General features: G+C 48.5%; 2 protein-coding genes and 2 non-coding genes across 4 annotated transcripts; 1 reads left to right on the plus strand and 3 right to left on the minus strand.

The window, feature by feature from the left end:
* Positions 1-3,856: 3,856 nt before the first annotated feature.
* On the plus strand, positions 3,857-4,265 carry LOC142823713 (histone H4). Its single transcript, XM_075914920.1, has one exon. It carries the CDS (start codon positions 3,904-3,906, stop codon positions 4,213-4,215), a length of 312 nt encoding a protein of 103 aa, XP_075771035.1. The 5' UTR covers positions 3,857-3,903; the 3' UTR covers positions 4,216-4,265.
* A 6,962-nt stretch (positions 4,266-11,227) lies between these two features.
* LOC102454071 (histone H4) lies at positions 11,228-11,633 on the minus strand. Its single transcript, XM_006128628.4, has one exon. The coding sequence runs from the start codon at positions 11,585-11,587 to the stop codon at positions 11,276-11,278; it is 312 nt and encodes a 103-aa protein (XP_006128690.3). The 5' UTR covers positions 11,588-11,633; the 3' UTR covers positions 11,228-11,275.
* Positions 11,634-15,115: 3,482 nt separating this feature from the next.
* TRNAG-UCC (transfer RNA glycine (anticodon UCC)) lies at positions 15,116-15,187 on the minus strand. Its single transcript has one exon. It is a non-coding gene; the product is annotated as a tRNA-Gly (tRNA).
* Positions 15,188-20,530: 5,343 nt separating this feature from the next.
* On the minus strand, positions 20,531-20,602 carry TRNAA-CGC (transfer RNA alanine (anticodon CGC)). Its single transcript has one exon. It is a non-coding gene; the product is annotated as a tRNA-Ala (tRNA).
* Positions 20,603-20,682: the final 80 nt, after the last annotated feature.

The following is a 20,682-nucleotide window of genomic DNA, read 5'->3' on the forward strand; positions in this document are numbered from 1 at the left end:
TTGCGGTGAGTCAACGAACTGAAGCCGGCTGGGTTCGAGTCCCCGACACAGTCTTCACATGCGTACATGGGGCTAGATTATAAAACGTGTCCACTGTGACAACAGCAAAAGGGAACTTAACCCTAACCCTGCACTTACCCCTTCAGTGTTGGCTCCTGCCCCGTGGGGCTGAGTCCTGCTTCCCTTGCCAGCCTGGTGGTTCTCGCTGCTTCCAAATTCGGACGGGGCCTTACTTGCCATGTGCCTCCCCCCACTCAAAATGCCCCGACCTTGGGGTTGTGTCACCGAGGAGGAGGGGTCCCTGGGCCCTGCACCCTGCCACCCGCAGCCAGAGGGGATCCAGGAGGATCTGGGGCGACAGGGACACAGTGTAGAACAGACTGGTCAGCACAGGGGCCAGAAGCAGCCAAGACAGCTTAACTTGGAGAGAAGGGCCCAGAGCCAGGGCCCTGTCCCCGCTTCCTGCACATTCAGCCCCCCAGACTGACCCCCTCCCTACACCCCCCAACTCACCCAGACTGACCCCTGACCCCCTCCCTACACCTCCAGCCTACCCAGATTGACCCACTCCTGGATTTTGGTCCCAGGCCCCCACCCAGGCTCCTCCTCCAGCCTTTGTGCATCTCTGGGCAAAGATGTCACCTGGTTGCCAACCCTCCCCGACTCAAGCAAGGAAAAACATTGGCCATTGTGTATGTGCACAAGGCCTGTCACACCCAAAATTCCCATCATCATCTAGTCATTGCTCCAGTGCCCAGGGAAACTGAGGCACGCACACTCGTGGTTACCATAGGCAAGTAGAACTCACGTGCAACATAACAAAGGTGAGTAAAATCCCCACTTTGTCACAGACTGCCAGATGCTGACCTCTTCCTTCCCCTTTTATACAATCAGCTCTCCTCCTTTTCTCCAGTGACTTAGGGTCTCCCCTCCCCTCCCCCGCCAACTTTCCCCCCTCCTCCCATTCCTGGGAAGCTCCACTCAAGAGCCAGAGTTTCAGGCTGTGACTGAAGAATTAAGTTTACTAGGCCAGGAAACCAGTCAGGAGTTTCCCGCTTCCTCTTCCCAACTGCAGAACCAACAAATCTCAACTGAGGGCGATTTCTAAAAAGTTTCACGACTTCCCTCCACACCCTATGATGGCTACGTCTACACAGCACGCTGGTTTCGAAATAACAGAGTGCGCATCTACACAGCAAGCCCGTTGTTTCGAATTAATTTCAAAATAACGGGCTTATTATTCCAATTCCTGTAACCCTCATTTCATGAGGCGTAAGAGAAGTGGATGGAAGACCGCTCTTCCTTCGACTTCCAGCTGTGTAGATGGTGCCTAAAACCGAGTTACGCTCCTTCGACTTCAGCTATGCAATTAACGTAGCTGAGGTTGTGTGGCTTAATTCGGCTGTAGCCCGTAGTATAGGGCATGTCTACACTGCGGTGGTTTTCTGGGATACCAGAGGTATCCCAGAAAAACTCTGCCACATCCAGGGAACCCATTTGCTCTTCTGCTTTTTTTTTTTTTTTCGGGAGGGAAAACACACTCTTTCGGAAGCCCTGTCTTCCTCATTCCATGAGGAAGAAGGGGTCTTCCGGAAGAGGGTTTTTTTCCGAAATTTGGCCTAGTGTAGACGGGCCAAATTTCAGAAAAGACTCTTCAGAAAAAAATATCTGTAGTATAGACTTAGCCATAGATGTGCCCTAGGTGAACAGCTAAAGGGAAAAGCCAACAGGAGTTATACGGAATGGAATAAAAAACGTCACGAGGCCTCTGACTACTTGAGTCCTGCCCTGGCGGATGCCTCATGACTCACTGATCTGGGTTGGAAGACTGGTTTTCCATCTGGATGGGAGCCACATGGGAACCAGCACCCGGAAATGCACTCATTGGCCCAGCACAGAATCATAAACTTGAAGGCCTGGAGGGGACCACAGCAGATGGCTGGGAAGGGCCACTGGGCAGCTGGCACGTCCATGCAAGACTTGGACCTCGAGGTTGTCCCTTTGGGGCTTGATTCTTCCCCCCACAAGGACTTCTTGTTTCAATCCACTTCCTTTTGTGAGCATCGCCTCTTCGTACATGCCCATCCGTCTGTAAGGTGAGTCCACCCTTCCGGTCACAGCGGATACTGTTTTGCTTTCTGTGCGTCTCTCCTTCCCTTAGCCACCGGACTAGTGGTGAGACCATTCAGCCATTCCCTCCCCTTGACCAGGTCCCGGGCGAGCAGAAATGGAGAAACGCTTCTTGACAGCTGGGCTGCTTGTTGCCAAATGGCTTGTGCAGCACCAGCGGGTGCTGTTTCCCTATGCAAGCAGAACAGTCCACACACCCATCCGGGCCCCGTGTTTTTGGAGGGCATACCATGTTTTCGGTGGTTTGTGGGAACACCCAAAGCTCAGGGTATGTGAAGCAGTCTGCTTCCGGGTTACCTGGCATTTTCCCCCCATGAATGCCAGGTCTGTGTTCTGGATATTCATTAAAGAAGTTTTCCCTGATGTCCAACTTAGACTGACTTGGCTGCAATTGAAGTCCATGGCTTCAGTTGCAACAAAGGGGTTTTAGGTCTATCAGGCCAGGAAGAACTTCCTGCTCACCCTGGGAGGCTAAGCACTCAAAAAACTTTCCTAGGGAGTCTGAGAATCTCCATCCTGGGGGATTTTTAAGGGTGGGTTAAACAAACTCCTGTCAGGGATGATCTAGATGGAGCTTGGTCTCAGCAGCCTGGCCTTGACGACCTCTCGAGGTTCCTTCCACTTCTGGGATTCTATGAACCGTCTATGAATCAAAGCACAGAAGATAAACAACCCAGAGGAAGTAGTAGGGTGATAAGATAGTGTACAAGCAGAGAGCTGGGTGCACTACTGGCTTCATCGCAAACTCCTCTCCCCACCCTGCTTTTTTAATTTGTATTTTTTTGCATGTGGGAACTGTATGCTCTGCTCCCAGCTGCTGAAAAAATCTTTTTTTGCATAGGCCCTGGAAGGAGGAGTGTTCCCACACCCGGTGGCGTGAAAGGTTTTTAAAAACGCATGCCCTGTTTACAATTTGGTTCAGCAGTTTTCAGCACTCTCACTAGACAAAACGTGTTCTGTGTCCTCTTAGTCTGCTGCCTACCCACGTGGTTCATTTCATTCTGGGCGAGGGGGTTCCCAGCAGTGGCTCTTATGCTTTTGCATTGGTGACCCTTTCCACACAGCAAGCCCCTGAGTGCATTCCCTCTTATAAATTAAAACTACTTTTACAGTCTTCAGAGGGGGAGCCGAGTTAGTCTGTAACAAGAACAACTTTACAAACCACAAGCAGTCTGGTAGCACCTTAAAGACTAACAAAACATGGAGACAGGATCATGAGCTTCCGTGGGCACAACCCACTTCTTCAGGTGACTTTTTTAAGGTGCTACTAGATTTGTTGTTTTTTAAGTTTTACTTTTACAATATTTAGCATTATGACAAATCCTGGAAACAAAACAGGGCTTGGGGAGGAGATTGACAGCTCATGACACCCTGAGGATTTATGCCCCCCCGTTTGAGAAGACTTGTCCTACAGGCATTTTGAGTGTGTGAGAAATATATTTGGCCTCCTAATTCTTCTTTTTTTTTTTTTTGGTCCCTGATCCCATCCTTAAAGCCCAGCATTGCAAGACCGTTTTCTGGTGCGTGGACAACTCTCTCTGCATTTGAATTTAACTGCTGATTAGTGATTGGTCGGGGAAGAAGCACTCCAGGCGCCTCATTGGTGAGCGAGTGTTAACGCCACTCTCCGGGGCTCGGCTACCAACAGGGAGCGATATGGCGCCCCGCCTCTTGCTTCTCAGTTCTCACTCCGGTCGGACAGCACACTATATAAACTCTTGTTTTCGCAGTGCGGAATGGCTTTCTAGGTACTTTTTGTGCGCTTCTTACGAGATGTCTGGTCGCGGCAAAGGCGGGAAGGGACTGGGAAAAGGAGGTGCCAAGCGGCACCGTAAGGTCCTACGAGATAACATCCAGGGTATCACCAAGCCCGCCATCCGCCGCCTAGCTCGCCGCGGGGGCGTCAAGCGTATCTCCGGCTTGATCTACGAAGAGACCCGCGGGGTGTTGAAGGTTTTCCTGGAGAACGTGATCCGCGACGCGGTGACTTACACCGAGCACGCCAAGCGCAAGACCGTGACGGCCATGGACGTGGTGTACGCCCTGAAACGCCAGGGCCGCACCCTCTACGGATTCGGAGGCTAAATCTGCAGTTTACGCCTTAAAAACACAAAGGTCCTTTTAAGGGCCACTTCCTTCTGCACGAAGAGAGCTGGGCTTGCTGCATACCGGTATCTGCGTTAAATTGCAGTGTGCTGGCTTTTCAAGCTGCTGCTATATTTCGGTTGTTTCCCGGGGAAGGGAAGAAAAGTTCTAAACATAACTAACTTGAATGGTTCTTTTTCTAGTCTTTAATGCTACAGCATATATTTACAATTTATAATGTTAACTAATTAGACTCGTGTCAGTATCTATGCTACCAAGAACAAAGGATTTCAATTCCTTGTTTTTTCCTTAAAATAAACATTTCCAGGTGCTAAGGCAGTAACTCGGTTGTGAAATTCTTGTGAAACTAATCCCAGTGGTAAATTGTTGAATTCACATACCTTGTAATTTGGAGGAAAGCTTTTTTTCTAAAGCCATTGTGCCTTTGGAAGTTTTTGGCGCCATTTTGTAACAAGGCGGCATTCAGGAGGCCCGTTTTGCCGGGAAGGGTAAATCTAGTATTTAATAGAAACCTAGTAGTAACTGTAAATTGAAATGCTAACAGGCTAAAAAAAAATCACCCAGGAAATGGTAATTTATAATCTGCTTCTTTCAGTAAACTTGTAGGATGATTTCAACTTTAAATCCCTCAGGTTGTTTCTTCTGGTTCCTCACTTGTGATCAGATTTCCTTGCATCTCAGCTGTGTAAACAGTCTGTAAAGGCTTTTTTTGCACTTGATCCCAGCATGGCAATTGACTTGTTTGCATCCTGCCAACTTGTATGAGACAGCAATTTCCCAACCTCATTTAGGTATCACTTGTTTGTGACCAATCAAAACTGATATTAATTGACCTTTTAAGTGTCTTTTGTGGTGTTTTTCCGTGTACCCAGACACTCAACTGTCTCCTATGTCTGGCTCAACCTCCCCCTGTGTTATACATTTTTCATTTACAAGGCAACACCTCCCTTTTTTCCCTTGCCCACCCATCCTGCACTAGCTGTGGAGATGGTCTGTTTGCCTACGGGTGTAGTCTGGGCACAAGTGATGTAGCCCTTCCTAACCACTGTGCTTGTACTAGGAGTCTGGTTGAACAGTCGCTTTCCCAAGTAAGGCAGCGGCCATCATTTGCATAGATAAAATTATCTAAAGATGAATTCTAAGTGTATTATACAAATAGTTCTTCAACTTTCCCTTTCTTTAAAAAGAAATGAATATAGGTCCATATTAACATGAGTATTTCGTTTACACCTAGAACTATATTACTGCAAAGCTGTGTCTAGACTGGCAAGCTTTTCTGCAAAAGCGGCTGCTTTTGTGCAAAAACTTGCTAACTGTCTCCACTGGCCGCTTGAATTTCCGCAAAAGCACTGACTTCCTCCTGTAAGAAATCAGTGCTTTTTGCAGAAATACTATGCTGCTCCCATTCGGGCAAAACTGTTTTGCGCAAAAAAGCCCGATGGTGAAAATGGCGATCGGGGCTTTCTTGTGCAAAACTGCGTCTAGATTGGCACGGACGCATTTCCGCAGAAAGTGCTTTTGCGAAAAGCGTCCGTGCCAATCTAGATGCTCTTTTCCGCAAATGCTTTTAACGGAAAAACTTTTCCGTTAAAAGCATTTGTGAAAAATCATGCCCGTCTAGATGTAGCCCAACAGTATTTGATTAATATTGCATCATTATTAAGAACATAAGAATGGCCGTACCGGGTCAGACAAAAGGTCCATCAAGCCCAGTGTCTTGTCTGCCAACAGGGGCCCATGCCCCAGAGGGAGGGATCACAACAGGGAATCCTCTTATGATCCCTCCCCTGTCACTCACCTCCAGACAAACAGAGGCTAGGGACACTATTCCTACCCATCCTGGCTGATAGCCATTCATGGACCTAACCTGTATGAATCTACCTAGCTCTTTTTTGAACCCTGTTAACATCCTGGCTTTCACTACATCCTCTGGCAAGGAGTTCCACAGGTTGACTGTGGACAGAGTGAAGAAAAAAACTTCCTTTTGTTTGTTTTAAACCTGCTGCCTGTTCATTTCATTTGGTGACTCTTAGTTCTTATATTGTGGAAATAAGTAAATAACTTTTCCTTATTCATTTTTTTCCACACCAGTTATGATTTTATAGACCTTTATCATATCCCTCCTTAGTCTCCTCTTTTCTAAGCTGGAAAGTCCTAGTCTTTTTAAATACAGGACTATGTAGCACTTTAAAGACTAACAAGATGGTTTATTAGGTGATGAGCTTTCGTGGGCCAGACCCACTTCCCCAGATCAAATAGTGGAAGAAAATTGTCTCCAAGATCTCTTTGAGTAGTTATAAGCTAAATTAGTCCCCATCATATTGCATGTAGAGTTGGGAATCCAGTGTGTATTACTTTACATTCATCAACATTCAATTTCATTTACCATTTTGTTGCCCAATCACTTAGTTTGGTGAGATCTTTGTGAAGCTCTTCATGGCCTGCTTCGGTCTTAACTATCTTGAGTGGTTTAGTATCATCTGCAAATTTTACCACCTCACTGTTTATCCCTTTCTCAAGATCATTTATAAATAGGTTGAATCGGATGGGTCCCAGGAGTGACCTTTGGGGGACTCCACTAGTTACCTCTCTCCACTCTGAAAACTGGCCATTTATTCCTACCCTTTGTTTCCTGTCTTTTTTGTTGAAAAGACAAATATGTATGTTAATATTTTACTTAATCCAACATATATATTAACACCCCTGTAACTTTACACAGCAAAACCAGATCTTTATGTGTAGGAGGGGTTGGCCTTCAGGTTGAATAATTTCTTCATATAGGTATTGGGAGAATCAGCCCCTAAACCTTAGGGTGCCTCAGGACCTTACGGTGCCGCTTAGCACCTCCTTTCCCCCAACCCCTTTTCACCCTTCCCACAAGCAGACATCACAGTACTAGAAGAATAAAATACCAGGGCTATGTCTACACTGGCGGCTTCTTGCGCAAGAATATCTTGCACAAGAGCCCTTGTGCAAGAAAAAGTCCACACTGCCATGTGCGAGCTGTGCTTTTGCACCAGAACGCCTATTTAGTATGGATGCCCTCTTGCACAAGAAAGCTTCGGTGGCCATTTTAGCCATAGTGCTTTCTTGCGCAAGAAATCCCTGCCGAGCAGCCACACTGCCCTCTTGCACAAGAGCTCCTGCTAAAAAAGAGTGTAGCTCTTGCACGAGAAGCCCTCTCTTACCACGCCGTACTGTAAATTTCCTTGCGCAAGAGCGAGTGGGCGGGCAGTGTGGATGCGCTGCGGATTCTTGAGCAAGAACGGCCATACTTGCGCAAGAAGCCGCGAGTGTAGACATAGCCCCGATAAATTCATGGAGGTTAGGGCCATCAATACTTGTCCACCAGGATGGGCAGGCCGGGTGTTCCAGGCCTCTCTTTGTCAGAGGCTGGGTATGGGCGAAAGGGGAGGGATCATATGATGATTCCCTGCTCTGTTCACTCCCTCTGGGGCACCTGGCATGGGCCACTGTCGGCCGACAGGACACTGGGGTAGAGACCCCTTTGGTCAGATCCTGTCTGGCCTTTCTTATGATCACTAGAAGTCTTTCCACAGCAGCAAGTTAGGAGGCCTTAACTAGGTTGTGATCAGACTAGCCAGAAACTTAGGCAGGAAGCCTGTAAATGTTTTTCCCCATCCCTCCATCCAACACAAAGCATAGCATGACAGCCGACCAGCCAGCTTCTAACTTTAAATTTGGAGCACGGATTTTATCCCTGAGCATGGGCAGATAGGCGTCACAAAACACATGGCTGGGTGTTTTCAGGAGCCCAGCGCTTTTAAAACCCAGAAGCCTTCCTTCCCCCCCATCTCTGATATATCTGGCAGGCGAGTGGCTGCACCAAGATCCCAAGCTGTAGCAATCTGGAGTTTGAATATTAATTCAGTGGAGTCTTGTCAGACACCGGGTATCCATCATGCCAACACCATGAGAGCTCCTTTCCCAAAACGGATGTTGCTGAATATGTATTGCATGCAAGGTGGGTGCTGTGTTTTATTTATTCGGTTGCACAAATCGGGAGGCTCTTCTGCTCTTGTCCGGTGTGAATGCACAGAATTCGGAGTGCTCTGATTGTGTTCCCATGTTAAGAGCTTCAGGGGGTACCAAGTTAGTCTGGAAACGCTTAAACAGCCTTGTAGTACCTGAGAGAGTAACAAAACATGTAGATGGTGCATTCATCTCAAGTGGGATGGGCCCACAAAAGCTGGTGTAGTGGAGTTAGTCTCAGATTGGAAGGAACAGAGAGAACTCCTCTGTTCATTCCAATCTGAGACTATGGGCTGGCTCCCACACTCCCTTCCACATCCTAACGACTTCTCCTACCAAACAGCGGAGGTAACAATTGTTCTTATCAGCCTCTTGGAACAACTTGAACAATTTATTCACTGTCTTTTTTTTCTCCTTCCCTCATTATTGTAATTAGACAATCTTTCTATTAAACGGTCACCATTCTTGTCAGGCTGTCATGGGATTTTCAACTCTCTCTCTTGCTCCTGTGCACATGCCGACACAGCCTGGCTCAGCGCAGCGTGACGTGGCTCCACGTGCCGGAAGGCACCGCCACTGTGGCTGACAGCAGGCATGCTCTGCCACCTCGGTCCCATTAAAGGAAAGGAAACTGAGCCCAGCACTGCTACATGGGACAACCGCATGTCACTGTGAAAGGAAGGTATTGAGGCCTACCCAGAATGTCAAATGAGCACCAGTTTAATTGTAAGTGTAAAGGAAAGGCAGTATTGTGAGAGACAGGAGATGGAAAATAAAAACAAAATTTGATTGGTTGACCAACAATAACCCTGCTTTTAGGGAAGTAACTAGCTCAGGCAGCAGTATGCAACAAAGTGCTGATTACCCCAAATGGAGCAGATGAAAGTTTTTATAAGGGTGGATGAGAACAAAAATCTAACCTCAGCAATTGTCAGGCGAGTGAAGGAGTACCAAAATAATGAAACAGGGCATATAAGGTTGGATGGAACAGACCAAGAGCGAACCGGTTGCGAATCCTAAAAGCTAGGTCTGATCAACCAGAGCTCCCTCCCCGGCGCTGAATCTCGCTGCCACACATAAGCTCCGAAAGGGGAACAACACCGGTCGTAAGTTGCAACAAAAAATCCCCAGAAAAAGGAAAAACAAAAAAGAATATCTCCTGAATGTAAGCAATGCTTCCAACTTTCTTAACGTGAGTATTATATATTTGTTAACTCCATAAATTGTTTAAAGGTAAATCAGGAGGGTAATATTTCTAAGAGAAGATATTTCTTGGGTTTTTTTTAATTGTACTGTTTTTCTACTTTCTTTGTATATTATATTGTCCTAAAAGAATCAAAAATAGTGAATTGATTTAAATGAAAAATTAATTATAAAGTAAATAGAAAAAATAAAAATCTTTGTTTGACCCTAAAAAGAAGTATTCCTCTGTCTGTGGTTTCAAATTCTTTAAAGAACCAAACCCGGTTACCGAAAGTCACAAGTAGGCAGCCAATGGCAGCTGCGGTGGCAGAAATCACAGGGGAATGGGAGACCGCAGGGGAGTAGGAGTATACATCCCCTCCCCCAGCTCCCCATGTGCCCCCTGCAAGCACCACTGTGGGCAAGCCAAGCAGGCCCCCAAACAGGCCCCACGAGGGGGCTGCTGCTTGCCCACAAGCAGGGGGAGGAGAGGGAAGTCTCCCTATGCAGGCAGGCCAAGGGATGCAGGGACTGGCACGGGACACCCTGCCAGCCACAAGAAATACTTTGCACCAGCTCAACCATTCGTTGCGCTCAGTTGAGTCCATTCTCTGGAAGGCGTCAAAATCGATAAAATCGATCCAAACAAATTAATGGACAACAATGTTTGTCAAATAGTAATAGAGAGGTAGCCGAGTTAGTTTCTAAAGTGCTACATAGTCTGATCTTGCTAAAACAAAAGGAAAACTAACAAGATGGTTTAATAGGGGATGAGCTTCCGTGGGCCAGACCCATTTCTTTAGATCTGAGGAAGTGGGTCTGGCCCACAAAAAGCTCATCACCTATTAAGCTATCTTGTTAGTCTTTAAAGTGCTACAATGTGTATCAAAGATGCCTTAGGAGAATTACTGCCTTCCTCCCTTTAACCAGCAAAACAATTGAGTGATCACCTCAATTCCTTTATCCTTTCCTGAAACACAACAGCTGATTTTAACAGATACCTACTGCAAAAAAACATTTTATAAAACAGTCTAGCTCAAAATACATAACCATATCAATGAATCATGCAGGTTTTGTTAGTTGAAACACTAGATTTAAGACCAAAAGATAAAAATAAGATATATAAATTGAAAGAATCTTTCTAAAAGCATACTAAAAGAATAAAAGTGATAAAAAAGTGCACCAAAAAGTCAAAAATAAACTTTTAAGCTAGCAACATAGGAGAAAGCCATCCAATCTTTCTCCTACATTGCTAGCTTAAAACTGACTTTTTGGTGCATTTTTTATTACTTTGAATCTTTTGGTGTAATTTTAGAACAATTGTCTAAAGTGTTTTGTATTTTATTTATTCTTGGATCTGGACTCTTAGTAATCAAGTCACCTGACAAAGTGGGTTTTGGCCACAAAAGCTCAATATCATCTACATGTTTTGTTAGTCTTGCAGCATTTTAAGCTAACATTTAGATAAACTTAAAAGACAATAGTCTAGTAGCATTTATAAGACTAACTCTGCTACTCCCTGGAGCTTTGAAACACTTAAAAAAACTTTTAAAATAATCTAGTAGTACCCTAAAGACTAGACATTTTTCTGTCTTTATATACTTAAGATAACGTGGGGGAGAATGTTTATAAAAGCCTGATGAACCGCGGGTTTTGCCTATGAAAGCTCACACCACTGCTTTGAGCATCAGTCCACAAGACTTTCTATAAACCCCTTGCTACACCTGGCACCCTTGTCCGTAGCATGTAGTTAAGCTATTCCCCCCCCCCCCCCCCCCCCAATCACAGCGTAACAAGCTCTTTCCGTGCAAAGGTGGGTGGCCCTTAAAAGAGCCTTTGGGTTAAAGAAATGGGTCTTTCAGAATTAGCCTCCGAATCCGTAAAGGGTGCGACCCTGGCGTTTCAGGGCGTACACCACGTCCATGGCCGTCACAGTCTTGCGCTTGGCGTGCTCAGTGTAAGTCACCGCGTCGCGGATCACGTTCTCCAGGAAAACTTTCAACACCCCGCGGGTCTCCTCGTAGATCAAGCCGGAGATACGCTTGACACCACCGCGGCGAGCCAGACGGCGGATGGCGGGCTTGGTAATACCCTGGATGTTATCCCGTAGGACCTTGCGATGCCGTTTGGCGCCTCCTTTCCCTAGCCCCTTCCCACCTTTACCGCGACCAGACATGACAACACGCTGTTTCCTTCACAAACCAATACGTCTGTTTCGTAGCAGTAGAAGCAAGGACTTTAAATAGGCTGAAATCGGACCAGAGGGAAAACCGCGAACGAAACTTTTTTTGAGCCACTGACTTGGCGGGTGATGCTCACTCTCTTCCCACCAATGAGAGGCGGCGCCTCTGGCCCCAGCCAATCCGAAGCCAGCCTTGGAATTTAAATTCGAAAAAGAGGATTTTGGCGCCGATTTTCGATTCTGCTTTAGAAAAGCAACTGTCGACCCTGGGTGGGGAGTTTTCTTGTCTCCAAAACGTTGGGCGGTAGCGCTTAATAGGTGCAGGCCTTCTAGCAGCTGGGCTTGGCAGCTCCTAGTCCTCATGGCTCTAAGCTTGCTGCATCCTTAATGAATGTGCATGCGCTGTTTGTGTGGCCTTAGCACTTCTTGTACCCTGGGGTGGGTATTTCTCTCTCTTCTACCGAAGGGATCAGGGAAAGCCAAGCTTGGCTCTGGGATGAGAGATGGATGTTTATAGCCAGGTAGCTGTGTTCACAGTGTGTTTTTCACACACACACACCCCAGAGAAAGCACAGATGTTGTTTCCATCATGGGAAAAATTCCTTGGCTGTGTCTAGACTGGCAAGTTTTTCTGCAAAATCAGATGATTTTGCAGAAAAACTTGCCAGCTGTCTACACTGGCTGCTTGAATTTCTGCAAGAGCACTGAAAATCTCATGTAAGATCGTCAGTGTTCTTGCAGAAATACTATGCTGCTCCCGTTCGGGCAGAAGTCTTTTTCCGAAAGACTTTTGCGCGAAAGGGCCAGTGTAGACAGCACAGGACTGTTTTCTGAAAAAAGCCCCGATTGCGAAAATGGTGATCGGGGCTTTTTTGCAGAAAACCACGTCTAGATTAGCCATGGACGCTTTTCCGCAAAAAGTACTTTTGCGGAAAAGCATCCTGCCAATCTAGCCGTGCTTTTCTGAAAATGCTTTTAACGGAAAATTTTTCCGTTAAAAGCATTTTTGGAAAATCATGCCAGTGTAGATGTAGCCCTTGAGTATTGCTAGTCCCACTCTCTTTGGAAGTCAGGAGTGGAGTTCAGCAATAATCATGAGATTGGCTTCAAAAGAATAAGCTCACATTAAAAACAAGAGAGATTTGGGGATTATTTGCCTTCTGCTTTCTGAGGCTTTAGGGTGCCTATGGAGTGTGTCTGCTTTTGAAGCTTCCTCCAGAGCTATGAGTGCTAGAAACCTACTTTTTCCTTAAGAATGAAGGCTGAAGCAATCACATTATCCTCTTGACTCCTGCAGCTGGTGCTTCGGGAGAAGACAATAAGCATCTTGAGGCTTCTGACAAAATCCATCTTGGAGAAGGGGGTCCCAGAGCCAACACTCTGCCGCTCTTCCTGCATCTCAGGCTGCCTGAATCCCCGCAGCTCTGTGTCAGCCCCTCTTAGCCAGGTCCCTTCTCTGGCCTTTGTCCTGCTTCTGGGGCAAAAAGTGTCACCTGATAGCTTCCCTCCAGTGTTCAGGTTACCAAGGGCACTAGTTTTTGTGTACACCAAAATTCCCATCCCCCTCTAAGTATTGGTGCAGTGCTCAGGGAAACTGAGGCACACACACAGGGTTACCACAGGGCAATAGAAATCAAACGCAACATGACAAGGGGAATGAAACCACCACTTCCTCACGGTCTCTTTCTGGCTTTACCAGTACCTGGCCCAATCAGGGACTCTAGTGCTCCTCCAGTCAGGGGTGCTGACAGCAGTACCATGACTGCAGTGCCAGGCCTCTAAAAGTGAGCGTCTTTCCCCAGAACTTACTGACGGGCCCCTTAAAGCATTGGTGTGGCTGCCCTTTGAGCATCAGGACATGCAAAGGCACACCCATGCCACGGTGCACAGCCAGTCCGTACAGCGCACGGGTTGCCCACGGGCACTGTGTCAGGCCCCCGGCTCCGGTTGAGATGACAGGCCACATCCTGTCAGATTGTTTCTTAACTCGCTGGGAGTGGGGCCTTCTGGTGACCTGATGGTGGCTGCCTAGTTAGTCGAGCATGATGGTTTAGAGGTGGCCATAGGGTCGTTGGTGGAGGAATGTGGGCCAGTCACGGGGCACTGGCGGCCCCAGCTGCAGCAAGGGTGCCTTCGGCAGGGGCCACCACCTGGTGGACCAATCCCCTGGGACACGCTGCACCTGATCAATGCCATCGTGTCATCTTTGGCAGAGCCACTCCCAAGAGCATCTTCAGCAGCCACGCCAGTCCTCCGTAGGAGTGGCTAACCAGGTTTCTGCACCTGTTAAGTGGCTGGCCATAATGTGTGTGGGGGCCGGGGCGGGGGGGGGGGTTAAAAAACGTGGCAGCTGCACCCAGAACAGATCTTGTGTCCATCCAGTTCATCTCTGATGCCTGGTGGGGAGGGGATTTGCGAGGGTGGCTGAGGGACATTGGACTCTGTGTTGAGGGCTTGAGAAGGTCAGAACAGCCACATTGGGTCAGACCAACGGTCCATCTAGCCCAGAGCTCTGTCTGACAACAGTGGCTCATGCAGGTGCCCCGGAGGGAAGAAACACAAGAGGGAATCCTCACGTCACCCATCTCCTGAGAAACAGAGGAGATGGCCACCATTCCTACCCAGCCTGGCTAATAGCCATCAATGGACCTAACCTGCATGAATCTATCTAACTCTTTTTGAGCCCTGTTAAAGGCTTGGTACTGCAGCATTGCTTGTGTTTGCATTTCTGGCTTGCTTTCCATTTCCAAAGGCATTTCTGACTGTGATTTTGTGCTTTTTTTTCCCCAGAGGAATTTCTGTTTCTACTCTGTTGCCTGGCTGTTTGCTCTTAGATCCCACCCCCAAAAGTGCAGGCAAAAGGCCTGCTTCTGCCTTTCTTGCTTGTTTCAAGTTTGCGCCCTTTGCAGTGGAGTTTTCCGTTTCTGACTTTGTCTTGCTTTGTGCCAGGCTCTTCTACCATCTATTGAATTTTTTTACCAAACACCGAGAGAAAAAGAAACGAAAATAGCAGAGGATGGTTTCGATCCATCGACCTCTGGGTTATGGGCCCAGCACGCTTCCGCTGCGCCACTCTGCTTCGTTGAAAAATTTTGTGCTCAACATCTTAGAAGAATCCTATTGCTGGTCAATTTTTTTTCCCCCCCCCGCAATGCTGGAAGAAGGTAAGTTTTAAATTCAAGCTATCACTGGTTGAATGGGCTGAAACATCAAAGGGGCGCTGGCCAGTTCTTGCTTCAGGAGAGTTGCATGCTAAGTCCCTTTCCGCCTGCACCACAGAGCACAGTAACCAGTCCTGTCCTTTTGCTTTGTCACAGAAACATGCCTGTACCCTGCCCACTGCAATGCAGGGTAAGGCGTTTGGCGCCTGCCTGGCTCCCGGCTCGCTTTCCGCAGCAGGATCACTGGGGAGGGCTGGGAGTTCCTTGCTCTCCTCCCTCTGTGTCTGTTTACTTGTTAGAAAAAAAGGGGACAGGTCTGACTGCACTGACTCCACATCTAATTTTATAAAAAGAAGTTTGTTGCGTTGGCCGGGAATCGAACCCGGGTCAACTGCTTGGAAGGCAGCTATGCTAACCACTATACCACCAACGCACATGCTATAGCTTTCGCTTTTGCTTTCCTTGAGCATTCCCAAAGCAGTGACTGATGTACCCCATGGAACAGTGTTTCTCAATTAGTGGTAACCTTAGGAAAGAAGGGGGAGGAGCAGGAGACGTCAATACAACTGAAATTTGGAGAAAACAGATTTGTTTTAAGTTTTCTAGCGTTTCATTATTTTTGTACTTTTTACACCGAAAAAGTTCATGGCTCACCCAGCAAATGTGTTGCAATGGTAGAAAACAACAAATGTGTTGCAATTGTCGAAAAAAATTGTGTCTGAAAACTGTAGGTACTGGGAGTAGTTATAATTTTTTTAAGGGGTACTTTATAAAGAAAAGGTTGAGAAACACCGCCATAGATCATGTTTGCATCCCACTGGGTTCAAGCCACAGGAAGAGTTCTCCCCTGCCTGGGTTTGTGTTTCTTAAAAGCTGGTACATAGCAACACAAAGTCAAAAATTCCCCTGCAAACAAGGCCCTTGGAAATGCTCCACTATGGCGCCCCCAAACATCACACAGCTATTTCAGGATACCAGAGCGACCCTGTGTCTACACAAGCCGCCTGTCATTTCGAAATACTTTTTGAAATAACGGGCATGTTATTTAGCCATCCAAGTAAACCTCTTTGTACGAGGGATAAGGAATGGCTCAAACTAGTGCGTTATTTCGAAATTTGGTGCTGTGTAGACGTGCCGAATTTCATAATACGCTATTTTGAAATAGATTTGAGATAAGAATCTCTGTGTGGCTACATCCCCAGCACACCGGAAGGACGCTTGACCCTGGGTCTTGTCCCACCGCAGTCAAAGGGTATGTGAACACGGCAGCATTATTCCGGAGTAACAAAGCATGCGTGCACGCGGCAAGCCGCTGTTTCGAAATAATGTTGAGCTGCAGGACTTCTTGCTCCGACTCATGTATCCCTCATTTCATGAGGAGTAAGGGGAGCCAGAGGAACAGTGTTCTTCCTTCACCTTCCTGCTGTGTAGACAGTGCCAAATGCCGAGTTAAGCTATTTTGACTTCAGCGATGCAATTAACGTAGCTAAAGTTGCGTCACTTAATTCGAGTTTTGCCCTGCTGCCCTGCCTCAGCTACCCATGTAAATCTTCGCCCAATATGGCTTGGCTACACTGCAGGGCAAAAGTCAGACAGAGACTTTGACTTCCCTTACTCCTCGTGAAAAAAGGGTTACAGAAATCAGAGTAAGAAGTCCTCCAGCTTGACATTATTCCAAAATATAGATGTACCCTGGCGACAAAGCTCAGCCAGATGGACTTAAGTCTGGCTTGGTCCCAGAGCCTACAACGCTGTCCTGCTGTTGCTGGCCAAGACAGGAGACCTCACCGACATCCGAAAGTGGCGGCCCGACGCTCTATTAAACACCAGTGATAAGATCTTGGCTAGTACTAGAGCGGAGGCTGGGAGGGGTCACGGAACATCTGCTGCCCGGTGGCCAGTCTGACGCAGCACCACTTGGAGTCTGCTCCAGTTCAACCTAGCCCCGCATTGGATTGGTTGCAATAGACTGAGCAATCTGATACCCTTCCCAGCCCCCTCTCCAGTACCAGGCCAAGATCTAACAGTCAGTCTTTGAGAGAGTGATGGGCCTCCAGGTTTGGCTGTCAGTCAGGTCTCTTATCATGGCCAGCAACACCAGGACACGGTCCTGCTGTCCTCCAGGGAGATGGGCCGGTCTGCCAGGAGGAAATCTCTTCTCTCACCTGGTTACAGTTAGTTGGTTAATGCTCCAACTAAGTTCTCCAACCCTCTCCTGACGGCGGCCGTGAGCAGTGGAGATGTGAAAGGTTAACTGGTAAGTATCGCCCTTAATGGGTGTTACCGGTTCTAGTTAACAGGAGGGGGCTGGAATAGTTCCCCACCCTCCATGGGCAAGGGGCTGCCCCAGCCTGTTTGTGGCAGGAGGGGATGCCGGGCGGGCAGGCAGGGGCTGTGCTGGTAGTTACTCCAGCCCAGCCGCAGTGGGGGTAGGTAGGTGGGAGCACTCCAACTCAGCTGGGCTGGAGTCCTGTCCCTGTCTCCCCTTAATTGGTTAATCAGTTAAACTTCCCAATTCACCAATTAAACAGGATTTTACATCCCTAGTGAGCAGTCCCTGCCTAAGAAGAGAAATGTCTTGTGCACCTGCTGAGCAATGTCCGGGCCCCGGAATATCTCCCTGGAGTAGGCCTCCACGGTGGCCGCCCGGAATTGTTCTTAATTCCCCACATCTCCCCGTTTTGTTTCCATTCCCTGCAGGATGCAAAAATGTCCAGGAAAGCCACCCTCTTCCCTTCGCATAGTGATCCCGCTCAAATCGGATCCGTTGCGTCGACCACTCCAGGAATTCCACCAGATGTCTCACATATGAAGAGAGATTAAAGGGACTTGGATTTTCAGCTTAGAAAAGAGGAGACTAAAGGGGGATGTGATAGAGGTCTATAAAATCATGACTGGCATGAAAAAGGTGAATAAGAAAAAGTGATTTACTTATTCCCACAATATAAGGACTAGGAGTCACCAAATAATGACTAGGTAGCAGGTTTAAAACAAACAAAATGAAGTTTTTTTCTTCACTCAGTGCACAACCAACCTGTGGAACTCCTTGCCAGAGGATATTGTGAAGACTTGGATTTTAGGTCCATGAATGGCTGTTATCCAGAATGGGTAGGAATGGTGTCCATAGCCTCTGTTTGTCTGGAAGTGGGTGACAGGACAGGGAATCATGTGAGGATCTAGGGCATCTGGCATTGGCCACTGTCAGCAGACAGGATACTGGGCTAGATGAACCATTGGTCTGACCCAACGTTGCTGTTCTGATGTTGCTTGAGACGGTGGTGTAATCACCTGTTATCTGACTCCCCAGCCTGGGTGGTCTCATGGAAACCCAACTGGCAGCATTACAGGGCTTGGCAGCGTCGGTTTTCTTTAGCATTTACTTGCCTGTGGGAACAAAGTTGCCATCTCCTCCTTCACTGACTCCCACCCAACCCCCCTGGCTGGCATAGAACTGTCTGACAAAGTCCCGTCCTGCCAGCACGGTCAGGCCCTGCAGCACCACCCTCTGGTCTCATATCCCCTTCCTTGGGTCACTGTTATGCTTATGGTGAGCGCAGTGTGGTGCAAACTGCCCAGTGGCACAGCTCTGCACAAAGCGGCCAACATGCTCTCTTGCACGTCAGTCCAGTTGGTGAGACTCCTTCACTGTCCCTGCCGAAAAGTGCCCCCCCAGACGCACCAGGCGCGGGCTCGGATCAGGGGCGGACTTCCCCACGCCAAACTGGTTGCCCATGGACCAGTAACTGTCTGGTGTGGTTAGCTTCCAGACGGCGATGGCGGCCCGCTTCCTCCAGGGAGATGGCGGGGAGCATCTGGGTTTCCCGCCGACGGAGGGCAGAGGCGAACCAGCCACGCAGCTCCACGATCATCTCCTTCCTAATGCAGAAGTTGTGGAGACAGCGCTGGTCGTCCCACCACTCCATCCCCAGCCGGTTCCACCAATCGGAACCGGTGTCCAGCCTTCAGAGCCGCCTCTCCACTGCGGGGTGCGGTTGCAAGGATCTCGCTCACGCACACAGGCAGAGGGTCTCGATGAGCTCGGAGTCGCGCTCCTGCGGGGCCATGAAAGCAGCCTGCACAAACTGCTGCAGAAACTGCAGCATGGCCCTGTGGGGCCATCGAGTGCCCAGAGGCAGCTCCGGCTCCATAGCAAGCAGTGTGCTGTGGTGTCCTGAAACAGGGCAACCAGATCACACAGTGCTAAAGCTTTGCTGTCCCTCGAAGAGATAGGCAAGCAAGCAGCAGAACCTGAGAAACGGCTGTCCAGGGAGTCCTTGTAAGCACGTGTCTCAGCTAGCCTCAGGCAGCAGCACCCAGAAGCAACTGCTGACCTAATACCCTGCCTGAACTGGTTCTGGGTGGCCTTAAAATGTGAGATAACCAAGGCCGGCCCGAGCCATTTTGGCACCCCAGGCCCGGGCGCACGATGCATGCGTGGGCCTGCCCCTGGGGCGCGGGCCCGTCACCCCTCGAGTGCACGAGCTGGCCCCTGGGGGCGCACGACGCATGTGCTATCCAGCCCAGCCTGGCCACCGCTGCTGGCGTGCAGCCCGGGGCGGGCCACACCTGGTCATGCAGGGCCCCGCGGCCGTGGGGGGTAGGGCGCTGCTGGCCAGCACCATAGGGATGGGGGGGGCCAGCGCTGTGGGAGCCAGGCGCACGGCGCCTGATGGCAGCTATAAGGGACGCCTCACGCCCCTTACAGCTGCCATCAGGCACCCTCCATCGGTTGGTGCCTCAGGCAGCTGCCTGGCTCACCCACCCCTTAGTCCAGCCCTGGAGATAACGTCCAATCTGTGTGGATGCTATCTTTCAAAATAGCACATCGCTATTTCGTTGCGCTTTTGGCTTGTGGACGCTCTATTTTGAAAAAAGCTTTTCTGGAAGATCTCTTCCAGAAAAGCTTATTCCAAAAGAAGCTTGCAGTGTAGATATACCCTCAGATTCCTACCTCGTTGTACTTGCCTGGCTTGGAGGACCAGAAAGACAGGCCTGTCCTCCGATCACCTTACACCAATCAAGGTACCTTGAAGTAGCTAATATGTAGTTCCTGCATAGCCACCACATCCAAATCCAGCCGCTCCAAAGCGCCAAATAGCTGGGCCTCCCAATCCTTGCTACATTCCCCCATGTCACTCTGGATACGGCTAGGCTACAAGTTTTTGACGGGAAAAGGCACGCAAAATGCGCTTTTGTTGGTAGAGGCTTTTCCAACATTTGTCCCGTCTAGACTGGGCCACTTGTCGGGAAAACCCGCTCTTTCAGAAGCCCCCTTCTTCCTAGTAGAGCAAGGAATACAGGGGCTTCCAAAAGAGCGTTTGCTCTTCTGCAAAAAAAAGTGGAAGAGCAAACGTGTTCCCTGGAGTTTTGGGGGGATCCCGGAGTCTAGCTGTACCCTCTGGTTGGTCTCTGTGTTTATTAAAAAATCGGATCTCATAGAAAGCAGCCTACTACAGAGCAACACAAAATCAGTAACTTCAAAACAGAAAGGCCCAAAACCACAGTCAGAAATGCCTTTGGATATGTAAAACAAGCAAGATATCCAAGCCCAAACAAGGACCCAGGGGTGAGCATTAAATACAGGGCCCAACCAAGCCTCCAAGCACTCAGGCTCTTCCAGAAGAAGCTGAAATTATTTTAATTTAAATGGTAACTGCTGGTAATAAATTGCAGCTGCTTTGTTGGTCCTTTCCCACATGGCTGCAAGGCCTTTGTCACCAAACTGTGTCCCCGCCTCCTGCTCCTCTCCCTTCGCAAAATCATAAAGGAAAAGTTATGGAGATGCCAGGGATTGAACCAGGGACCTCATACATGCGAAGCATGCGCTCTACCACTGAGCTACATCCCCACCTGAAATGGAAATTTCATCTGTCATATTTGCTGAGCTCAGTGTCATGGGTTTGGCACTATCTGGTGGAAATTCCCTTA

This window comes from Pelodiscus sinensis, unplaced genomic scaffold (assembly GCF_049634645.1).
Source record: "Pelodiscus sinensis isolate JC-2024 unplaced genomic scaffold, ASM4963464v1 ctg59, whole genome shotgun sequence".
Taxonomy (NCBI): Eukaryota; Metazoa; Chordata; order Testudines; family Trionychidae; genus Pelodiscus; species Pelodiscus sinensis.

Coding starts and splice junctions, on each gene's coding strand:
- LOC142823713 (XM_075914920.1), top strand. CDS start 3,904: ATGTCTGGTCGCGGCAAAGGCGGGAAGGGACTGGGAAAAGGAGGTGCC.
- LOC102454071 (XM_006128628.4), bottom strand. CDS start 11,587: ATGTCTGGTCGCGGTAAAGGTGGGAAGGGGCTAGGGAAAGGAGGCGCC.